The 24,778-nt window shown below is 38.6% G+C and overlaps 1 protein-coding gene across 1 annotated transcript; it reads left to right on the plus strand.

Annotated features, from left to right (window-relative positions):
- The first annotated feature begins 19,821 nt into the window (after nt 1-19,821).
- On the plus strand, nt 19,822-24,045 carry LOC131689075 (uncharacterized). The gene has a single exon (XM_058973869.1). The coding sequence runs from the start codon at nt 20,805-20,807 to the stop codon at nt 21,804-21,806; it is 1,002 nt and encodes a 333-aa protein (XP_058829852.1). The 5' UTR covers nt 19,822-20,804; the 3' UTR covers nt 21,807-24,045.
- Nucleotides 24,046-24,778: the final 733 nt, after the last annotated feature.

The following is a 24,778-nucleotide window of genomic DNA, read 5'->3' on the forward strand; positions in this document are numbered from 1 at the left end:
AAAGTTGAAATCGACGGTGTGGTCACTGATTTGAATTGAATGCATGGTTTGAACGAGTTAATTGTTTCAAGGTCCCCTTTCTCCATTTGATTGGCAATCGCACAGGGACTGGACAAAATTCTAGGTCACTTCAAACTTACATCGGGTAACGTTTAACAGGGCAGCATTGAAATATTTGCAGTTGAAATTTTTTGGTCATGCAAATCAAACAGGTTCGTTGTTTATTCTTCTATAAAATTTAGATTTGATTACAATGCCGTTTATTGTGAATAAATGGGAATGAATGGGACTGACAGGGCGTTTCTGAAGCCTTTGGATGAGTCTCAGTTTTGTGCCTCTTTGGTGTTCACTTTTTCCGTTCGACTTTCGAACAGCAATCTAGTGCGTACTTGGACATGGAACACAGATCCTAAATAATTTTTGACTTATCCTCACATAATTTATAAAGCCAATCCAGATTTCAGTGCCCCTCTAAGGTTGGCGCCCTTGGCGGGGACAACTCAGCCATCCGGACGCTGCGGGCCTGACCTCCGATTATGTTCACCTATTTCATTCGGCGGTTATTTGAATTTTAAAGATTTTATATGGTTCATCCATAAAATACCCCAACAAACAATTTTGTTGTATAATGATAAACAGTTCTTTTTCGGCTTATTTTTCCGTTGTTTGTTGGGACGAAAAGAGAGGATTAATAGAGATTTTTGACAGAATTTGTGATACATAACACACAACATATATTGGGGAATACAGTTAGTTCACATTAAAATATGTTTCATCCTTTACAAGCTAGCCCATCATAAACCACGTGGAAAAATATTCTCAAAGTCTACGTAGCACCATTCTAGTGCTTTTGCTATTATCAGATTGAACTTTTTTCCTTTTTTTATTTCGACTATGTAGTCACATTTGCTTTTTTACATTTGACCGACATTCAATTAGCTAGAGATTACTGGGTAGGGAAAGTTATGAAAATTTAGAGCCATAGTACTCAAGTGAGAGCAAGTATGTGAAGTATACAGATCGGAAAACTAGAGGTGACAGGGTCATTAGAACAGGCTTAATGCCTTACGGGCTTAACGTTTGTCTTCTGCTGATGAGGGTCGAGCTTAGGCAGCATAACTACGAATCACTCAAGTTCACCAGAATGTCACTTAGCAAAGACAGACTTGTCCCTCTTTACCGGATCCCACGGACCTCGTCATCTACTAGTATGCCCGTTGACTAGGCTAGGTCCAACGTGGGGGTAAATGGGTCACTAAACAGACATCGATACCGAGAGAAATCCTACCACCATTCAAAAATAAGGAAATCAGTATCGGGAGAAATTCCGCCGCCGGGGAACTCTCAGTTGGAGGAAGATGAGATCACCTACGGGAACTATCCGTGTACATCGTTACAAATCCGGGATCTAAATAATTCACGGAAATCGGAGCTAAATGGTTTATGGAATCAGGAGCTAAATGGTTAGCGGTAATTTACCGCTGACGAATATCCAAGTGAAGTTACTAAACGGCTCAAGTACCCAAGTAATGGATAGAGAGCATGATGGAAAGCAAGAGGAAAGTCGAGAGCTAGATAGATCACCCAAGTAACAATTGAAGTTTTATAGCACGCTACATGTGCAATCTAAGTTTTATCAGTGGCTATAAAACTATCATAAAACCACAATTGTTACTAGGGCAAGGCTCCGAGTTAGTTGTGGAAAACTCGAGAGCAAAAGAAATAGGTGATATGAAAGCATATGGCTTCGTGATCGCCAAGATCAACGGTGTATTCGTAAGTAGTTGTTATGGTCCCCAAAGACTGGACACCAGAGCAGTACAATCGGATGCTGGTGGACGCACCAATCGACTCGTTAGTCGGTTTGTTATTTTGTTGCAATGGGTTTTTACGCTCTTGTTATATATCTTACCATATAAGTTAATACCGCTTTCTTCATTCTTCGAACCTCTTGCTCTCATGTATTTTGTGTTTGACGCATTTATTACCAACCCAATTCATTTTGAAGTGCAGTCGGACATGTGCCTCCACCGTCGTCTCAAAGCTACGTGTCAATACTAACGCGAAGCGAAAACGCGGAACGGATTTGTGAAAAGAATAGATCAGAAGAAAGCTCCGTAGCAGTCCGTACTAGTTGGATTTTGGAAACGATGCTGCAGAATAGGAAACGAAGTCGACAACTCATTCATGCGGCATTTTCCACACTAATTCATTTGATTAATTTATTTATTTCATTGAATTTGTTAGTTTGAGTCAATTCTAGTCAATTTAATTTATTCTACTAATCTTATAACTATTTTTAAATATAGTTTAATTTTTCATTTGATGAGCAAATCTAATTTGATTTATGCATTTTATAATTTTGATTTACAATAATCGTTCTACTCATTTTATAAATTTGAAAACCTTTTATTTCACATTTGCTTTTTTTTCTTTCGTTCGTTTTATTGATCTTCTATAATTTATTCAGTTTTTTCGAAGATTTATTCGTGCAGTACTAGAAACTGTTTTTATTCTACCTCTAGTTGTGTGCCTACTTCGCATGAGTTCTGCAAACTAATGAATGATCAGACAGTGATATGTGTAAGAAATGTCTCATCCTCATCTCATTGCTAGGTCGATTAAATCGGTTTTTTTGAACAAAATTTAATGAAATTAGCTAAAAGTCATAGGAAGTTTTATATATTTTAATAAAATATATTTATTTCTCATTTCAGTTAACTACGAGAGGCCCTGGACTGCACTCGACAAAGTAGGACGATGTTTCGCCCGCTGAGGCCGACGAGACCCGCCATGTTGAATTTCCGAAAAAAATCATTTTCTAATTATCGATAAATAACGAATTAAAGATCAAAAGCAGAAGTTTGAATGTCATTCCACAAAACATTAGGTTTTCACAAAGGTATTTGTATTAGTAAAAATTTATTCATATTTTGGTCACAAAGACTGCCTGCGATGTCATTCTTCTTTCAGCAAGGGTGTGCAAGCCGGCAGCCGACAGTCTTCATACGGTGGCAGGTTTTACGGATCACTCCATGACAAGAAACGCAGTGCGTACCTGACAAACCGTCTCTGAACGCCTTCGATCCTATTGATCCAAACAGCATGGTAAGGATTCCAAACGACGTTGTCAAATTCTAGCGTCGAGCGCACTATTGAGCAGTAAAGAGTTTTAAAACACAAAGGATCACGAAATTCGCTGGATATCTTAAACAAGAACCCCAGTAGTCGATTGTAGCAAAGAAGTGACGATGGTAAGTTAGCTTATAATCCAGCATTACTCTTTAATGTAGTTAACACGTTGTAGGGAATGCACAAAACCATCATATTCCGCACACACCAGTCGTTGAGAATAGGAATTACGTAATAAAGTTTAACGTCATTTCATGAAGTTGTTGAAATTTCTCGGTGAAAATGAATATTAATTTTCACCGAGAAAAGTCAATAAGTTCGTGAAATAAGAATGCTGCGGTGACCATAAAATCTTATATTATAGTTTAGCGTCGTCAGCGAAAAATAATTTGCCATCAAAATTTAAAATATCAGCAACGTCATTAATACACTGTGAAAATAGCAGCGGTCCAAGTGTACTACCTTGGGGAACTCTAGACCTGTTCAAAAAACAATCAGACTGAGCAGTGTCAATCCAGACAATAACTTGACGATGGACGAGATACGATCAAACCCACTAACAAAACCTAGTCGTGCAGCCAAGTTTTTCAGTTTGGCAATCAGGATAGCGTGATTCACTTTGTCAAATACGGATTTCAAATTTGTATATATCGCATCAATTTGAAGTTTTTTGCACATGTTATCTATGCAAAATGACGTAAAGTTTCATTCCGCAAGATTATAAAATGTTCTGCCAAAAAAATGAAATTCGTGGAGACGTTACCAAGTTTCAAAGAATCCTAAAACACTACCGTGCCGAGCCCATTCACCGCTCATTTTAACGCCAAAGTCTGTTTAACTCGAATATAGGAATTTAGCGAGACGTAGAAGTAGAACGCAGATAGGGGAATTATGGTTAAAACCGACACCTTAAGCTTAACACTTTTTCTAAGTTGCCACAAAACCAATAAAATTATAATTTTTGTGCAGAATTCTTCTTCAGAAAATTCTTAACAAGACTTAATTTTTTCAGCAGCTCAAAAAATTAATTTCATTAAAAAATATTGGTTGTAAAACTTGGAAAACAAAGTGACTTTTTGTAAGCACTGCGGGTAAAACCGACACCCCATAGGGGTAAGATCGACACCCCCTTTAATTTATTTTCTCTCCACTTTATTAAAATCTTTATCTTTATTAAACATGAGATATATGCTTGATTAATAAAGTGTGAGTATGTATGATGCAAATATGTGCTTTTTATTGCTTCATCATGTAGTGAGGGGAAGAAAGTACGAAAGCGTAGTACTATAAATAAGAGTATTTTATGCTATAGGATTATTTATTGATATGAGTATTTCCAAATAATCCTTGCGCACATCATTGCAACCTCCAGTGTCATTTTATTTCATAAGAGAAGATTTTCAAGCGTTCTACGTTCTGCTAATTGGATTCATTCACTTGTAAGTGACACACACACTTCTTAGTAAAACTATCTTTTTCAGATTTGATTTTTCAGACTCTGATCATCAACGATCTATTGGAGTATACATAATATCATTGTCTCATTGTGATAAAATTCGTCTATGACAAACCAAGAGAACACTATAAATTCGGTTTGATGACCTTTTTGCAGAAATAGCAAAAGCTTCGTTAGAATCAGATAAGCAAAAATTCCAATTTTTGATTTTTAAAGAGACTTACAAGAAATAAACACAATAAAAGTATTTCTGTGTGTTTCTGCTAATACTATAGTGTTCTAATAGGCTAATTGAAGTGTCACAAAGATCCCCAGTATTTTGAAATGAATCGCAACTATACACAACCATCTTAAAAGGGTGTCGGTTTTACCCTAACCATAGCGTGTCGGTTTTACCCCAACAGCGCACATTTTTTATAAAAGCAATTAAAAATATTGAATTTTTCAAACTCGTCTTCAATGCACCTAGTTGATCATAGGACAGGCCGATAATAATAGGTACTGAAAAATGGGGTGATTTGAAAAGCTTTCGTTCGGTTAAAACCTTAAAATCTACCAACGAAATTTTACATCCAGACGAGTATGAACGCTGCTGTCGAATGTTTTGTTAATTTTTATGACATTCGGCGCACTAACGTAAATCCAATTTTTCTTCAAATGCTTTAAATAAACGTACTAATAATATTGTATCATTATGAAATGAATAAAAATTTGATTTCTAGGAAAAGTTGTGGGGTGTCGGTTTTACCCACAGTGTCGGTTTTTCCCACAATTCCCCTACATAGTGAAAATTTATGTCCTTTAAGTTAACTTGAAATTCGTCAGTATTTCTAAGTAATGGTGAATGGCATTCTATAGATATTTGAGCATTTCGGCGGTTTTGAACTTTGATGTAAATTTTCAATGTAATCATTCTTGATGTTAACTATGTTGTAACAATATCCTCAACATGCGAGGAAAACTCCATGAATGAGATAGGGTGATGAGCCTATTTGCGCCATGTTTCTATTATCACCCTACCCATTTAAAGCCGTTGGTTAGAGCAGTGTCTGCCATCTTTGTTCAACGCATTGAGTCAAGTGGTAGCGCAACAATAGGGGCACTCGATTCGAGTTTTCATTAGGCTCAAACACGAGAATTTTACTGTTTTCAACGCTTTTGTGTTATTATATTGATTCTTAACAACGAAGCAAAGCGGTTGATGTCAATTTTTACGCATTCTATTGATTGTAAGGCAAGGAATTATCGAATTAGTGAGGCACATTGCTTAGTATGGTGAAAATAGGCTCATCACCCTAAGTAGGTTCGTCTAAAATATGTAAGAGATCTCAAACTTTAGAAATGATATTTCTTGAGCGTTTTTTCAAAAAGACATCTAAAACGAGTGACTCTCTTTGTTTACTTTCTCTTTCGATTTTTACGGCGTCACTATAGCACTTTTCACTTATTTTACAGTACAGATCGAAAGACGGTGGTTTTGACTAGTATATTATGCAAAGAGTTGAGGGATAAATGTTAAAGCGACCGAACTATTAACAGAAGAGAAAGTAAACAAAGAGAGTCACTCATTGTAGATATGTCGTTTTGAATAAAAGGTCTAGATTTCTCCAAAAGTACTTAAATAATCTTGTTCTAATATAGCACGACAGTAATTTCTGGTACAAATCGTCCCATTTGTGCAAACAACAGTTCATATTTTTATTAAATAAGATTTCCTCACCAAAACGCATAATTTCAGCATAATTCGATAGCTTCACCACAAGCTTGTCTCTGAATCATTCAAATATAGATTTGATCCCGAACAATCATGAAATTTCCTGCACCGTTCCAGACGAAACATACGGTCAGGGATTTACCCCTACTCTAGTCACAATTCTCATTTTCATCGCAGCTACCGGGAATGAATCAATATAGCATGGCCTTCTTTCCCCCTTATTCTGAAATAATTTCCACAATTATTATCATTCGTCGCCTATTTGGTTGTGACTCATTTCGGAGTCGGAACAAGGACACCGAAAGTTTAGTTAAAATCACACTCGCCCCTCTGAAATTAAGACAAAGTGCTCGCTGTGTGTTCACCCCATGTATTTATTATTGTGAGTAGTATTTATTTATTGGGTGAGTACTTCCCCCTGTTGAATCGGTCGAGTATTTGAGTTTAGGTACAGTGCGGGACCCTGCTCATCAACATTAGCCAAACCATGCCGATAAATGATCTTGTTTTTCAATGGTTAACGCGCCACTTAGTTCTACTCAATGACATATTATATGGGTATGATATTTTTGTTTTATTGCTTGTGCTATGGTAGTTGTGTGAACTGTACTGATGTACTGTTTCCGAATAGCCAGAGGTGTTTATAAAACACCGCTGACGCTGTTGGTTCTGTTTTTGAAGGCTGTACCCACCTCGGTTATCGTCGAGGGATAATCGCTTGACGGGGTAATTAAATGTTTATAGATTATTTCTCTAGGAGCACACAACGATAGTTGAGGTTTCATGGGAAGTCAACACATTTACATGTTTAATCTTATCTCGATTATTTCGAAAACTCCTAAAATGCCACAGTCAAAACAATTCAAAGTGGCAAATAGGTAATCATTGAATTGCCGTGAGAAAAGATGCTACGGGGCAAAATGTCTGCCATTTTCAGCGCACCAAGGCGAATCGGTATCCGTGTGTTTGTCTCTTGCATGCTTTATTAACATACTCGTTCTCCGCGCTCTCGACTTGTGGACAACACATATAATTACAAACATTACTCCGCAAAGTGCTGCCTGATGGGATTCAGCATTGTTGGTGCTTGCTGGTTGATTTTTTTTTCTCTTTTGATGATGAAAGCATATTTTTTTCCACTTCGGGTACCCTTTAGCGCGCGCACGAATGTTCCGATTCATCTCCGTGTACGAGACGAGTGGCCTCTTTCGCGTCGACCGACCGACCGACACATTTGGTTGAGTGTATTCAATTTACATTCGGAATTGAAATTATGAAATTCTTTATCGCCCGTTGTGGTCGTGTTGTACAGCTCTCTTTTTTCCCTTGCTGTCGTATTTCCCCCTCTACCCGCTTCATTGCTGTGCTGCTTTGCTACTTGGCTTTGACTCGGCTATGATGATGTCTTCTCGATAGGGTGATCGAGAGGCGGGTAATTTTATTTTTTATTGAACAAACTTACACCCGATATTTTACACACTCGCATACTTTTGTCTGGTTTTATATGCATAAATATAACGCGCTTCCGAGGGTGTATTGATGACTTCTCGTAATTTCCTCCTCATTCTCTCGCTCTTTGGCTTGATACGAACGACACGGCAAGCAATGGATCTTAGCGGAGAGCACCGTCCTTGCCTCGTTTTCTTTTGCATTCTTTTGTGTACTCTATTCGATTTGTACAATCACTTCGGCGCTCTTCGGGTGATGCGTTTTGTTAAATGTGGGAGATTGGTAGTCAAGTATAACTCATGGCAATAACCAGCGAAACGGGGGTAATTATCGTTGTTCACGTGTGTGAGTGCAGATACGTCCGACTGAGCACGCTTTTGACTTGTACAGTCGTCAAATTATATTGAAATTAGATCTGCCCTCGAATGATTTCATTTATGTTTGAAATTATGCTTGCAATTGGCCTATGTTATGCCAAAGAGAAAAGGCCATTTTCAGAAACATGTACAAATAATATAATTGAACATGGTTTTGAAAATTCGGGTTGTATTCCAATAAGCGAATACAACCCGAATTTTCATTTACATTTCTTCTAAATTTTAGCACAAAAGTTGACTCCGAATTCAGTATGGCTCTGCACAAGGAGCTTCGCTTTTAATCATCATATCATTCAATCTAACGTTCTCAGATCCCTTCCGTTAGGAAAAAACAGCACTTTTTCAAAAAACATCCCGGTTTGAATTTTAGATATGACACCGCTCTCCGCATAACAGTCCCATTCATTACCGAATTCCTATGTTGATAGGACTATTATGCGATTAGCGGCAGTAAACACAATTCAATTACTCGAAGCGTACAGGTCTGTGGCGGCTTTCACGAGTTCACCATCTAAGTTTTCAGCAGCCACGACAAATCGAACGTCCTTGTTATCGCCCCGCAGCATATACACGTTGTCGGACCGGGGTGACGTAATCCTCCCCGTAGACAACTCTCATTGTCGTCAGCACACAATCAAGGATATCAAAACAGCTTTGTTTGCACAGTGATTGACACGCTATGACGCTACGCTCCGGCAAGCACATGCTGCCTTAGCAAGCGAGGGCGGGAATGTTCGTCCTATTCTAGAGGGAAAATGAGCGTGGGTATTACATATTGTTGAGCAATAAGGAAGCAAATGACGCACAGGAATCAGCATGTTAATTTATAGAATGCAAAACTGTCGTTTACACTATATTCCATGCAGAAAACGCAATAAAAGCATACTTCCATCATTTATCGTTCATTAGTAGTTTAAACCTTTTTTTAAATCGGTGTTTGTAAGGTCAAAACCCCCCTTCCAGCGAATGTGTCACGCGACAGCAATGATTCAAAATGCAAAAAGTCATTGAATCGTGAAACTGCTGACTGGCCACGTTGTATGAGAATGAAATTGCTGTTGTCTGTCGTAACATTAGTTCAAATGTCGTAAAGCACGTAGGCCCCGATTTTTTTTTCTTTTTGCGCCTCGAATGGCATTTATAACTCAAACCCTCACTAATTAAAGAAGAATAGATAGAAAACATGACACTCTACACATACATCAACAGCGAGCCAAACAGACCTCCTCGGTACCGGACGATGAGATGGAAGGGAAAAAAATCAAGCGGTACTCATTCGTATATCCAATCGAAATGAGCTAGATACAATACAATTTTGCATCACCTTTACAACCGCAGCAGCAAGATACAACTTGTGATCGGCGCTTGATTACTATTTGTGCTCACCGCTTGAAAGCATGCCCGCACGTTACCCGCTAAACAGGCCATCACAACACAGCTTACCGTACAAGGAGAGCCGGAGACACGGAACCGTGGCTAACACCTCGCGCAATCATGCCCTCTCTCGCTCACTGGCTTTTATGCTCTTTTTTGTTCGTTCGCTCTTTCTCTCTGACGCTGACGCTTGGGCGACCGAAATTACAATCGTCTCGCCAACGACACCGTTGTCGTCACTTTACACTTCATCCAATTTCAATCCATTATACAAAGCCGAACTCTCATGAATCTTCGTGTCATATCAGCTTTACATGCTTGAGGGAATCATAAGTGAGCATTGTAACGGCTCGATGAAAAGTATTGCAATCAACATTAACGGGGCGATATTTATAGATTCGCAATTTTTTTTAAATTTTGGTTGTCTCGCCCAAAGAAAGTGGCAACCAATTAAAGAAGCGATTCTTAGCATAAACGCCAGTTATGTGACAATCAAGAATACGTCAGACAACCTTAATTGACTCAGTTTGCACCTCCCCCTCTCTTTCTATACCAGTTTGGTCTTACCAAGCCATAACGCGGGTGTCGGCGTGAAAACTGTCGAATAGAAGTTGACAACAACTTGATATAAAATCAATCTGATGTTGACCCAAATAATTATTATCCAAGACAGACATGGATCCTCCATTTAGTTTAGCATAAGCTAGACTCACTGTTGTCCATTAATCCAATAATTAATAATAATAAATTTCCCTGTTTCTGATTGAGTTGATTTTACATTGAAATTTTCAGTGGAAATATTTAATAATAATAGCTTTGGGAAAAAATGAATAACAGGCATTTTCTGACCGATTTTGATGATTGAAATTACTTATCGTTGTACGAGTTTTTTTTGTTTGGGGACCATTCATAAATTACGTAACGCAAAAATTGCCTAAAATTGACCACCTCCCCCACCCATGTAACAAATTGTCCCAAGTTTCTCTAATCCTCATTCCCTTATTACGTAAGGAATTCTCTTCAGTACAAACATGTTCCGTAACGTTCTAGTTTTCTCCTCTCCCCCATTTGTAACAACATCCCAGTAAACCATGAGGTGGCTAGGCGGGTTAAACTAGATACTGGCGATCGGTAGGCTATTGTAACTTTGTTCTAGACTACCCGCCGTAACTTGTCGTTCACTGGAAAAATAGTGTGGGATGTTCCAATTTGTCGTACCACTTTTCCTTCCAAAAAAATTTACGTGATTTATAAATGGTGCCTTTAATTGTTCTTTCGGATTTCCATTAGAACAAAGACGTTCTTTTGAAGAAAATTTTGAACTTTCAGCTTATTTTTAATGAAAATGTCACAAAAATGGTATTTTTTTATATTGTTGTCTCTAAATCGCACAAAATTTCTTACAAACACCATATCGTAACATAGTGCTATAAATCAAGATTTTGTATATTACACTGTTCTAAAAAGGTTTTGTGTTGTATTTGAATAGACATACAACCTATACTGGATCATTTGAAAAGTTCATTCAATTTAACTATTTTAACATAAACATGGTGCAACAAAAAATAACATCATTGGGGCTTCGCAACCGTCTGTTGATGTATACAAACAATAAACTAGGGTGACCATATCAAGCGAGTAAAAATCCAGGACAGTTCAAAGAGGACTACCTCCATCCATCACCTCTTAATCCCCAGATTTCGGCAGCTAAAAAGATCTAGGTTTTGGCAGACAGAGCTACGGCAGTAAAACAGGCTGGCTGGCATAGCTCAGCCAAAAAAATCTTTAATGAGAATTCGATCACCGAGCTCTTTTTTTCGGATTTGCACACGCAGTTTTTGCTTCATAGCCATCAGCGAAAGCTACATGATGTTGTTGGGAAAATCGGCAATCATGAATTTAGCGGATGAGACGAAATATTATGAAGTCATCTGTGCAGGACCGGCGAGGATTTATCAGCACTAAACACACGTCATTGAAGAAAAGCAGAAACATTAACAGTCCCAAGATACGGTATTCCTGATTTGAAAATAAGTACCTGGAAATCTCCAATGACAACCATTATATCTCGATCTAAGAGTTAGGATCGAAACAGCTGCAAAAACTACTGTTGATTACAACAATCTCCATTTTATCGCTTGTTATATGAAAAACAGCGGATAGGTTGGTGTAAATAATATCAGTTTAAGAGCGATCTTCCGTACTCCTTGTTATGTAGGTTGCTAAACTCGGCAGGTTAGTCGCTGTTCGGAATCCAAGTGTGAAGCCAACATGGCGAGGATTATGTACTGTTTGCATTGACCCTGAAGTGGTTCCATAATCACCAGCTAGAGAGAGAAATCAATGAAGTTATTCCACGATAGTTATTGATGTTTCGTCATTTCCCTTTTAATGAATTGGAAAAATGTTCGTGGATTTCCAGTAAGACGAAAAAATACCACTGGAAAGAGAACTCAAGCAGAAGCAAAGTCACCAAAACTTCGATTTGTCTTCTCAGAAGAACCAAAAGGGATTCTTCGGGACCCGGATTGAAAGACGTTTTAAGCCGGGAAGAAGCTCTGAGAATCATTGTTTCATCGCCATTGATAGCGGCCAGCATTTGGTCCACAACTGGAATCATTTTGATTTGTTCTGCTGTCAAAATTCCTTGAAAACGGACTACAAGTCATTTATATCCCTTTCTTCTTTTAAATTTCCACGTAAGAGAAGAAAGTTGAGAGATTAAAAAAGACTGCGATGTGAACCAGAGGAAATAAAGCGAAGACTCAATAAAGAAAAATCTTCTAGGCTTACATGACAAAAACCAGGACAAATCAAGCGTTTTCCACGACTTCCCAGGACATCACGACAGTCAGTAAAAACCAGGACATGTCCTGGGAAATCAGAATGTATAGTCACCCTAAATAAACAGTATTCCACATAAGGGTTGGGTGACTTTGCGCTGCGCATTTACTAAACATAGTATATCTCAGCCCCTCAACCTCGTATTGTGTAAAAAGAACTCCGCCGGCTGTGCTTATGCCGACTCCACTGACTCAGTTTTTCGAGACATAGTACTACTCTACTAGGCGATATGTCTCTTCCGAATATGCTGCAAATGTGCACGGTAACAAACCATCGAAGTTGTACCTTAGACCTTGTTTCTCATGCATCTGGCAGATGAGCCGCTAGTTGGCACATCAACTTGCTCTTTTTGTTAGACTGGCAGGCTCACAGCATATTCTTTTCGATGAAATGTTCGAAGATTTGCAGTTCAATTTCAACAAAACCGATTTTGATAGACTTAACCATTCACTGCAAACTATTAACTGGGTGACCATACTGAACAACACGATCAGTGTTAATGATTTAATGGAAAAGTTTCCTGTATTTTGAAAGGACTATTCAAAGTACATGGCCCTGCGCCGCGTCCTTGGCTGAAACCTGTTGCCCTCTAAAGCAAATCTTCGACAAATCCATGTCGTAAGCGATATTTGCTCAGTGTTGGAAAAAGTCGATAATGTCTCCCGTCTTCAAAAAGACGTTACAACTTATCGAAACATAACCACAGACTAACAGACATAACACTATAAGGAAATTCCTCTAAAAATACTGATCCGCTCATTTTCCCAGAACAATGGCTCCATTTGCTAGAGTCCCTCATGCTTGGAATCAATTTTTTACTAGTGATCTATCCCTCGCTTGCTTATTCATTTATTAGTGGCGCCATCATCGCAAATATGGCTACAGTCCCAGCTACATATAATTTAAAAAGACCGTTAAAGCAAACTTTGCATTGTTTTCGACTGTTATGCCTGTTAGTCTGTGGCATAACTTCCTTATGTACTGGCTTCAAGTTGTTCAAAATTTCTGTACGCAATGTTGAAGCTAAAAGATATATATCGACCAGCATGGATTTTTCCCATGTAGCATAGTTTACACCAAACTCCATTAAAAGTATAGAAGATGAAGCACAAGGTGATATGTATTCTTTATACTGATCTTAAAGCACCGTTCGACCGTACCGATCACTCTCTTCTATTGGCGAAGATAAAAAAACTGGGTGTCTCGCACAGCTTCACTGAATGAATGAGATCACAACTTGTTGGCCAATCCCTGTCTGTTAAACTGGGAAATAGCAAAATGTATGATGTATAATAATACTTGTATTAGATTGTTTTTAATAAAACGGGAGCTAATTTCTAACTAATGTAGCAATACATTCGAGTAGTTGGCGCGAAGATTATAGTGTCCAACATTGAAATATAACTATTTTTTCTTAAAAGGGGCGTATTAGACCTTTTTACCCTATAGAAAACTCAGATACTTTTTGTTTGAAATGGAATTCAGATGATGGTAATCTACGCCGTTGTGTATATTATAGCATGGCATTAAACCAAAACATTTCGTCGCTTCGGTCTACATCCATAAACTGCACATAATTCCACATATTTTAACCGTTTCGTGGAACATGTTAGATGGTAGTTTTTGGATAAATACAATTTTAGAATCATACGCCCAATTCACATGTTTCAATCTGAGCGAGTGCTTTCAAACTGCTAAAACGCGCATCCCGTTTACTTAGTTTCAAACAAATAGGTGCATGGCAAAATTGGGATCATCACTATAATTTTCGTCCGATATGTTCATTATGAGTGAGTCACGTGTGGTGAACCGCCTGCGGTGGGTATTTTCCGCTTTACGTTTTTGTTTATTTTGCTATCGTCAGCAGTTGGCTGTTCTCCGGTTGAATATGTTTCTCTGTGTATGGATTTAATTTTTGTTTCTTTATTTGTGAATTATTTTCGCTTGATTGTGCCCTCTCGGTGCGATGAACGAGCGGGTGAGTGAGCATGGTGTTCGCATCAATACAGCGAACAAAAGGCGTTCGCCACCGAATGGTATCTGTCCGCCTGCTGCTATTTTGTGGTGAGTGATAGTCCTCTAATAAGATGGTGTTTGTGATGGGATTTACAAGGGGGTTACCATAAAGAGGAAGAGCCGCGAAGAAAAAAAATTAAAATATCGGAAAAAGAGAGCTCATTCGTGGAAACATTTAGATTACAGTTTTTTTACGTTTCCATTTGCCTTGAAGTTTTGATTTTTTCACCAAGTTTATTTTAAGATGATAAATTTGCAAAGCTGTATTTATTTATAAATGACTAAATAGATTGGCAACGATAATAACTAGTTCATAACTTATACGATATAGGTAGTTAAGAGCAAATTTGTTATTTTCCATTTTAGCAGTCTCAAATATATTAACCGTTGATGAAATTTCCCGAAAAGATATTTTATTTCCGCAAGGAATTTTCATTCGCAGTTTAATGAGGTTGAGACAATTTATGACAATTTCCCACACGCTCACCACGAGTATCGATCGCATGTTTTTCGATACTCATTTCCACAAACAAGAGTTCGTCATACGTGATGCTTGGCAAAAAAAAATCAACTTGTAGGGTGCAACGATATAAAAGTACACGAAAGAAAACGTTTAATGGTGTGTTGTGTTCGGGAAATCCGAATGCAGCATACAATACCACGCGCGCGCTTGACTATACAGGAAGAGTGCAACGACAAAATGTAAGAATGTATGCAGATTGCACCAGATAAGTGACATTGGTAGCAATACAAAAGCGTAAATAGGCAGAGATTTTACTGCGGTGACTCCCAGTTGGCAACGCGAAGATGAAACTTTTTCGCGAGTGCTGACCTGTTTTGCGTCAGGGTCGTAAATCATGACTCATTTACGTCAGTTCTTTTCAATCGCAGTTTCATCGCGTGAAGGAAAATGCCACATTCCAACAGACGGACTACGAAAACATTTACAGTACATATTGAACTTATAATCCGTTTATTTTGTCCAAATGTTCGAATTCGACTCTTCATTCATAGCAAATTGGAGCGCAACATCGGTTCGTGTCTACAAACACAAACGCATTTGTATTAAAAGAGCATCTCGTGCCTAGCTTCCGACGAAGCTAACAGAAGAATACAAAAAACTCATTCACTTTGTTGATACTTGGCTCATAATAAGTGCACGACATCCGATCAGTGAGGTGCCGTTAGACCGGGAGCTTGTGCTGAAATATGTTTTAATAACATTTTGAAGACTTTTTTGATGTAGAATCCCTATTAAACATCGTATGATCTAATGACCTGTTCAGGGTATCATCCTACTAATATGTGGAATCGTTGCAATATATGGGTTAAAGTTCAATGCAGGGGTCTTGTTTCAAAATTATCGGTTGGAATACTGCCCGGGTTTTTAACGTGAATAACTACCGCTGTTCTGATCGGAATAACAAGATTTTTGCACTATCTGAAAGTAAATAATCCCAATTTTAAAATTAATTGTACGATAAATGTTCAAATAATGAAAATAATTATTTTATGAATACAATCATTAACTGTATCCTAATTGGTGGTCTACTGTGCAATCGACGAGCGAAAATTTCATTGCATTGTTAGACCCGCCCATTCTGTGTCAAAGTATATTAGACACATAAAATAAATCTCTTGATCTTGTATTCGTTATTTAACGATAATTAGAAAATGATTTTTTTTTCAAAAATTCAAAATGGCTGCTTCAAAATGGCGGATCTCGTCGGCCTCCGCGCGCAAAGCATCGTCCTAATTTGTTAAGTGCAGGACCTCTCGTAGTTAACTGATATGAGAAATGAATATAATTTATTAAAAAAGATAAAATTTCCTATAACTTATATCTAGTTTCGATAAACTTTGATGAAATTTTTTTATAGTCGATAAAAAAGTGAAATTTGTCTCTTTTTTACAGTAATCTCGTTTAAAAATTATAAATAATTAATTTGTCATGCCATTGTTAGGTATAAGTCCGAAAAAACTATTGACATTAGCAGGAAAAACATGGTTTCAAGAAAAACTCCATTTTGAAACCGCCATTTTGAATTTTCGAAAAAAAAAATCATTTTCTAATTATTGATAAATAACGAATGAAATATCAGAAGCAGAAAAAATCTCAAATATTGCTTTGATTTTCCCCCGGCCCCTTAAGCCAACTCTTAAAATTCTCCTTGAGGGGAAACCCACCCTCTGCACTTTGCATGCATAAACGAGTGTGTGGAAATGCGATGGGTTCGAGTCACACATGCGATATTCGCGATGATTTGCGATGTACTCGGTCGCTTTGCGTTTGTATGAGTTCAACTTTCAATGTTTATACACGGTGCGTTCGTGCAAGCGCTGCTTGTGAGTGAGTTTACGTTCCGTAGATATTAGTTGCATTTCATGAGGGATAATGTGTTTTTATTATTTAGCTTGTGTTTTATTAGCCAACACGTTTGATGTTTCAAATTTGTGTGGTGCATTTTACTTTTCTCATACAGAATAGTCACCCGGGTGGAAATCTGCAGTAGCGTTTACCCTACAAATAATCATAAAGCAATAGATATTATGGTTATTAATGTTTCAGCATTACTTAACGCAGAATTCTCGCAGTAGATTTACAATAAAACTGCCTGTAACAACAAATTTTACTGCCCAGCGAAAAAATGATACAATAAATTCACATTAAATGTTACTGTTTCTGAGCAAAAAAGGCATGGAAAAAGTAGGTTTTTTGAATGCTAAGATACATAACCACCTCCTTTCTTACTGTAAAAGTCAGGAGCGGATCCAGAAAAAAATTTCGGAGGGGGTCCAAAATTTCAACTTTGAAATGTTCATTGTGCAATACGTAATATGAAATACCCTCATTTAATTAAAATCGGGTTTGGTAATCGAATCTAGTTTGGAATGATTTTGAACTTGGAATGAATTTAAAATAGAAACAATTTAAAAATTTCTCAAGAACTTAAAAATTTTCGGGGGGGGGGGTTCGGACCCCCAAGACCCTCCCCCTGGATCCGCCACTGGTAAAAGTCGATTTTGCAATAAAATTTACTGTATAAACGTTGAAGTTTATTGTCTTTGTATTGTAGCATTGTAAATTATTGTAAAATTGCTGCACCGTCACAGTAAAAATCATGGTTTTGTTACTGTACATTTCTATTCCGGCATGCAATTGCTTCAAAAACTGCCTTTCTAACCGAGGCACGAGTCTCATATACCGCTTGACTCAGTTCGTCGAGAACGGAAAATGTGTGTGTGTCAGGCATTGAATTTATCACTCATATAAGTAAATGAGTCCTGATAATTTGCCACTTCGACAATGAAAACTAACATTTTCACATGAAAAGTTATTAGCACTCTCAAAACCTCTCCGAATAAATACAACCCATTATTTCTCCGGAGAAATAAATCCGCATAGATATAAACATATATCCCCAAAATACTTAAAATATAAAAACCTTCTTAAAATATGTGACAAATTGTTTGAGTTTGTAGGTCTAGATCACTATTAAAGTTGCTTTTTACACATTAGCTAACTCCATCGGCTCCGAAAATTTAGGACGAAATAACCAAGTTTCTGGACTAATTTTACATACACACAGAAAAAAGATTTGTAGGTTCAATAAAAATATGGATTAAATGCAATAAATAAAATTATTGGTCGGGAGACAATTAATTTATTTATTGAATTCAATAGAATTTATTTATTGTTTCAATAAAAAAGTTTATCGTTTCGTTTTCAAATAATTTTTTTTATTGAAAATAAAAGAAAATTAATGAAATCAAAAATGTTTTTATTGAAAGCAAAAATAAATTGTTTTTCTAATAAAGAAATATTGTGAAATTAATCTTTTTTTTACATTTTATCGACATTCAATTAGCTAGATATTACTGGGTAGGGAAAGTTATGAAACTTAGAGCCATAGTACTCAAGTGAGAGCAAGGATGTGAAGTAAACAGATCGGAAAATTAGAAGTGGCAGGGTCATTAGAACACGCTTAACATCGTACGGGCGTAATCTTTGTCTTCTGTTAATGAGGGTCGAGCTTAGGCAGAATAACTACGAATCACCCGAGTTCACTAACATGTGTCCTGATAAAGGTAGACGTATCTATCTTTACCGTGTTAGTGAACTCGGATGATTCGTAGGTATTCTGCCTAAGCTCGACCCTCATTAAAAAAAGACAAAGATTAAGCCCGTACAATATTAAGCCTGTTCTAATGACCCTGCCACTTCTAGTTTTCTGATCTGTTTACTTCACATCCTTGCTCTCACTTGAGTACTATGGCTGTAAGTTTCATAACTTTCCCTACCCAGTAATCTCTAGCTAATTGAATGTCGTTAAAATGTAAAAAAGAAAATGTGACTAACATAGTCGAAATAAAAAAGGAAAAAATTAATAATTTTGTTGGTTAAAGTGATAAACAACAATTGATTGAATTCAATAACACATATTTTTGGTTTAAATATGCTAAATTTTTCTGCGTGTACGTTTCTCAGAAACGACTTCACCGATTTTCATATGCATAAGCTAATAATAAAGGCGTGTTGTACGCATACAATTCTATAAGCATTCCTTTGAACTGAATTTGTGGTTTCCAACATTAGCTACTTCCGCTGGCGCCTGAAATTGCACATGAATTAATCGAAGTTCTAAAATAAATTTATATGGAATTTGCAGAGTTAGTTGAACCAATCTTCACACAATTTTGTTTATGATTATCTTCCGAAGATCTCCGCGCACACTGAGTGTCTATCGCTGACGCTAGAGAGACGACTTCTTCTAGACCCTAAATATCGGCGTATCAATACATGAAGCGGGACAAACGGCTTTACTTCCCTTTCGAAGTAAGGTGACCAGAGTGCTTTTTTTGCCTTAAAAAATCCCAACGACCTAGGCTGAGCACGAACTCTTCACAAAGTTATGTTCATATAAAAATTAAAAGATCATACTTACTTGTTTTAACAAAATATGGCTAAAATATCTTCGGCTACATTAATTGTTAATATCCATTCCGGAAATTTCGGAGGCAGCAACGGACGGACTTCTCGGAGATGTCTGGACTGACCAACAAAAACAGCGAAGTCGGATCACATGCAACTTCGGAGATATGGGTTGATGAGTGCGATCCCATACGAAATTCCAAAAATAAACCAACACCGTCAAATATATTCAAAATTTCATTAAATTGTGTATCACATTGTTTGGATTCGCAGGTCCTAGGTCTTTGAACACCTTGTCAATTACCTCGGTTGTGCAAACCCGGGAGAAGTGATAGAAATCCACCACAAATGTCACAAAGGTTTTCATGAAATTCCTTTGTTAACCGGTCGCCGATGCAAAAGCATGCTTCGATACCTATTGCAATATTCAGGGTCCGTACCAGATGACAAGATGACCGCATGAAGACTGATTATCGGAGTTTAGCAGTTAGTGTTTGAAAATTCTCACTATTCCCGCCAACGCAGAGTTGTGTTTGTTCCCATAATGATCACAACATTAAAAGTTACAGTATGTTCCATAAATTTGTTTTCCCATACATTTCCCACTTTCAATTTTTTGCAACCGGCTCCCGCATCATACTTTGTAAACCTGACTTCACTCCCGAGACTACCGACTGCGGTTGCAAAAGAACCGAAAGCGTGTAAAGAGGAATTTTTCTGTGACAGCAGCAGACGCCCGAAGTGTATAGGGTTAATCATCGCATTTTATCGCTTTGTTTACACACATACAATTGTGTGTACGGTTATATTGGAGAGGACGTGGAAAAAAAGTGCACTCGTAGAAACACGATTGCGATTTCTTCGTTTCGCGCGAAGACGACCGATCGGCGAGAATCGCGCGCGCGTTCCGTCTCTCACCGTCACCACCTACATGTGCACCAGATAGATGTCCGAGCGTACGCTGAAGGCTGTCGCTCTTCCTTTTGGTACTATCTTTACTCACTTGCCGCTTGTCTCTGCTGGAAATAAATACATTCGTAAAAAATGTAGGCCGTGACGTCACCTTCGTGAAGTTTATAAATATATGCAAGCGCACACAAAACTTTCAATTTAGTTTCGTCTTTCAAACGGTGCAGATCAGCGTGACCCTCGCTCCTGTCGATTGATTTTTTGTGTGGGGTGAAAACAGAGAGATTTATATTTCCCGTTGGTATCGGTGTGCTCTCGTGTGATTGGGAAGTGAGAGGAAAGTAATAATTGCTAATGAGCATACATACAAACAAACAAGCGTGAGAAGAAGGGACGAAACGCAGTGTAGTACAAATCGTACGCCAAGTGTGTGGAACAACGCGGCAAGAGGAAAATACAGAACTGAATCAAAAGTATACGTGGACGCTGGTGTTGAAGTGATTCAGAAAATACGTGCCTGAGCACCAACTAGATATACCCGTGTGACATTGGCGGTTTAGTTTTTGTGTGCGTAGTAAGAAATAATTGATAAAATATTATATGCGGGCAAACAGCGAGATACGCGAAACCAGCGACTGTGGTGAGTCATCGAGTATTTTTGAACACGGAAGCAGTACGGCATTCAGCGGCGCTACAGCTTTTAGTTCAGTCGTTGATCCATTGAGGGCGAGCAAGATTGATACCATGGCAGAGGCGCAACGCTTGATTGGTATTTCCCTGGCCAAGATAGCCCAGTCTAGGGTCTGTCGCGGAGGGGTGTCCTTGCACAAAAACTTGCTAGTGGCAACCGTTCTGCAAAAAGCACGCTACATTTTTATGGAGGAAGCTTATCATATTGTGCATGGTCATTACCTTCAACAGAACAAGTGTATGGAGCTGGAGATGGAGAAGCAGCGGAATGCGGCTGCGGCAGCGGCTGCAGCTGCAGCAGCGGCTTCGGTGAATAATGTTGGCGAAGACGATAGTTGCAGTGAAAGTGAGGATAGCGATGAATCGGAATCGTATGCATCAAGTGAAAATAACGACGAAAGCGATAACGACGACAAGGAAAACAGTCCACCTTCGCTAACCACCGATGAAGAATCATCGCAGGTGCTGTACTTTGATATGGACGTGAAAAAAGTGGAAAATAGTAACAAACGAAGACGCGACGTTGCTGAATGGGAAACAGATGAAGCGGTTCAATCCATCCTACCGAAACGCATCAAATCCGAGTCGGATAGTCAAACTGTGGATGCTGCTTCCGAGGGAACTACCAACGAGCTCGTACCAAGTAGTGACGCATTTGCTCTGTCGGAATCCGCAAACAATCAAGTCGTGGCAGAGGATTTATCCCGTCAACAAAGTGAATCCACATTACAGCATACACCATCTGTGGAGAGTATTGACCGAATAACTTCATTGGTTTCGATATTCAGCTTTGGAAACCTAACACGTTCGGTATCGACACCAGACTTCTGTGCAGCGCAAGCAAAAGATTCCGAGAGCTCACTCGCTCAGTTACAGCATTCGCAGCGAGGTTATCTAACTATGACTGTATAACTACTGTTGCTACAACGAGCATTAAATTACGACGCCAAGTATTAGCAATTACAAACTCATACTCCTGTGATCCGCGCACATTGTGATATGTTGAGCAGTGGCCCTGGCAGGTGCTGCAGTTAACCGTACAATCCAGGACAGCGTGCTGCGAGGAAGGTGCTGAACTAGGTGGCTCGTGATCTCACGTGGCAGGTGCGAATTGCATACGCCGTACTTTTGTGTTTCGCGCCGAACTGGTGCTAACCAGGTTATCGATGAATCAGTAACATCACGGTCATCTTGTTTGTGTTTCCTGCTACAAACAAGTCGTCGTTAGAATCATCGTTTCGATATTTATGACGTTGAGGCCAAGCGATTATCAGGACTGGCGGCCCTGGACTTTGTGTTTGTGCTTGCGGTGGTGACTAATGAGGATTGACTTGCGTACAGAGGAATGTTTTAGGCTTTGAAAAAATGTCATCTGAGTCGTCAAAGCATCATATCTCTTTGTTCCATACCCAAGAGAATGTCGTACAACTCGCGGCAGATTAAACGATAGTTTAAAAATGTTACTAGGTGACAGATTTCAATGCAAAGAAATACAATCTCGTGCAAGAGATCTCTCGTTTGACGTGCTAGACTAAAAATGAATAATTGCGCCGCCACTAATTTAGTGTTTTCTCCGTCCCCATACTCCACACGTTATGAGGACGGTCGAGGGAGAGGGATTGAGATAGCATGATGCGGAACGTGGAAAAGGCAATGATGTGGGCAGCACTGAATTTTGTTTTATGTGTTGGAAACGGGACCTAACTGTCGGTTAGCAAGCGAAAGAAGATATTAAATGAACTGGTGAAAACAGTGTAGCTAATTTCTAAGCAACAAAGATTTTTTTGAATTTCCTATCGTTTATAAGAATTATACTAATACAATCAAGTAACGCGAGTGAAAACGAGTTAGTCCAAGCTACATGCACGCATGATACTAGCTTCAATACAGAATCAATTAAAACGACATCAGCATAAAATCGTGACGGTCATCTCACAGAAAACCCACACTGAAACAAGTTAATATGGAAAATAACTGTATAGAAACAGGCACAATCTATAACATACACTTTCCTGAATCACCTCCGAAGTGGCTACTCTTTGGTTCTTTGTAGTCCAAAGGTGATTGATAGAGCGGAGAAGAAAAAGAAAGGCACAAAAGGGAAAGAGTGCAAACAAGAAACATAATCATAACTGTTTTATCTGTACGTCAGCTTCCGTTGATCGCACGATAGTAAACCATAAGCATCTACGAAGAAAACAATATTTACTGAGAGTTTTATAGCCGAGAGTTTGTCCACTGGCACAAATGCCCCGCTGGTGATCTTGTCTTGTGTTTCTTTCTCTCTTTCAACTTTGCGGAGTACGATGAACCCGCTTAAGTAACGCCAAAGCTATTCGATTTTTCGGTGCCTGCCTAACGATTCAAACGGCGCGACATCTGCACCGTTCGGAATCTTCAATGGATAGGCAGTTTGTCCCGCTTTCGTCACTATTGTTAGGTACATTCGAAGTACGAAAGTGAAAGTTGATGCCTAGCCGTCCGCCTTCGATTTAGTCGTGCAAATCTCAAACACATGTTAGTAACTGTAGCAAAAGTACAGCATTAATGTGTACCATTCACGAGTAGCCCCACTCCAGATGTTCGATGTATATCTGCGGTGTGCAATATTCCTCACGTAACGCTCTCTGACACGGACTCGGCAGCAGTAAAAAAACATTTCGAAGGCTTTCGGGGGAGACACAAACGTGCTAGTAGACGAAGCAATCATTGACCGATTATGTAAACATCACTGCTATGAACCTTATGCACAGTACCATTTTCAGTTGAGCGGAAAACAAATGGCGAATAAATTGAAAATATTTCGATTTTAACTTACTAGCATAAATAGCAGCTAATGGTAGAGTTTCTAGGTAAGCAGATAGTATCTGAACCAGTAACAAGAAGGTTAATCGTATGAAGATCAACTTTGAACTTTGTCCTCGTCAAGTAAATAATTATAGATCAAAAGTTTTATTGAAAATAATAAAACGGTACGTTAGCATTAGCTGTATGTAGCAATAAGCGTTAAAAATATTAAATTATAAGCTCTGTTTTAGGAGCGGTATAATACAAAATATTTCCAACTATGATCCAACGTTAACTTATTCGATAAACAAAATTGTATGATAGTGTAATAAAGCGAGTTTTAATATATACATATATCAATTTTACATCAAAATTCTTTCAATTCATTCAACGATAATGTCACAATCCATTATGGGTCCATACACAAATGACGTAGCCGTTTCCGGTGATTTTCGAGCCATCCTCCTTCTTAGCATTTCGTTACAAAATTCCAACCCCGTAGCATTTTTGGGACTCCCTCTTCCGACAAAAACTGATTGGTGATGTCAGAGAAATAATTGCAATGTTCGCTTGGTGAATGATATCCGGATTCGATTCTTGTTTCATGATGCTGAGTTATGCCCTCTGATTTGGAATGGTCTGTTGTCATGGGTGAAATGCTGGTCTATTGTCCATAGGTGAAATACTAACATGTTTGGTTCAACTGGAGCGTTTTAAATAGTTTATTGTTCAGCCAGGTTTAATCACTCGGAGCCTTCGGTTGGTTTCACCATAAGCTCCGCGTTTAAAAACCCAAACCTTGACCTTCGCCACCCGTATTTCTCATGAAGATCCTTCTGCTGCGAGCCATAGCATTGGACGGTGAGTCCGATGCCCGACTGACCACCAACCCGTTCATGATTCTGGAATCGGTACAGGGTGCATTAGGATGCGATCCGACAATGGTGGTTTCGGCCTCGAAATAGGGTAGATGAACCCGGTACATCTTAAGGACGACCTCTAAAAATGCTCTGCTGAGCTTGACCAAGTTGATTGGCGGGAAAACATTACTGGTCTACGACTTCGACACCAAAGACATGACCAAGGACGAACTACTT

Source organism: Topomyia yanbarensis, chromosome 3 (genome assembly GCF_030247195.1).
Source record: "Topomyia yanbarensis strain Yona2022 chromosome 3, ASM3024719v1, whole genome shotgun sequence".
Classification (NCBI taxonomy): Eukaryota; Metazoa; Arthropoda; class Insecta; order Diptera; family Culicidae; genus Topomyia; species Topomyia yanbarensis.

What these genes read in the sequence shown, in the direction of transcription:
- LOC131689075 (XM_058973869.1), top strand. Translation starts at nt 20,805, where the DNA reads ATGCGGGCAAACAGCGAGATACGCGAAACCAGCGACTGTGGTGAGTCA.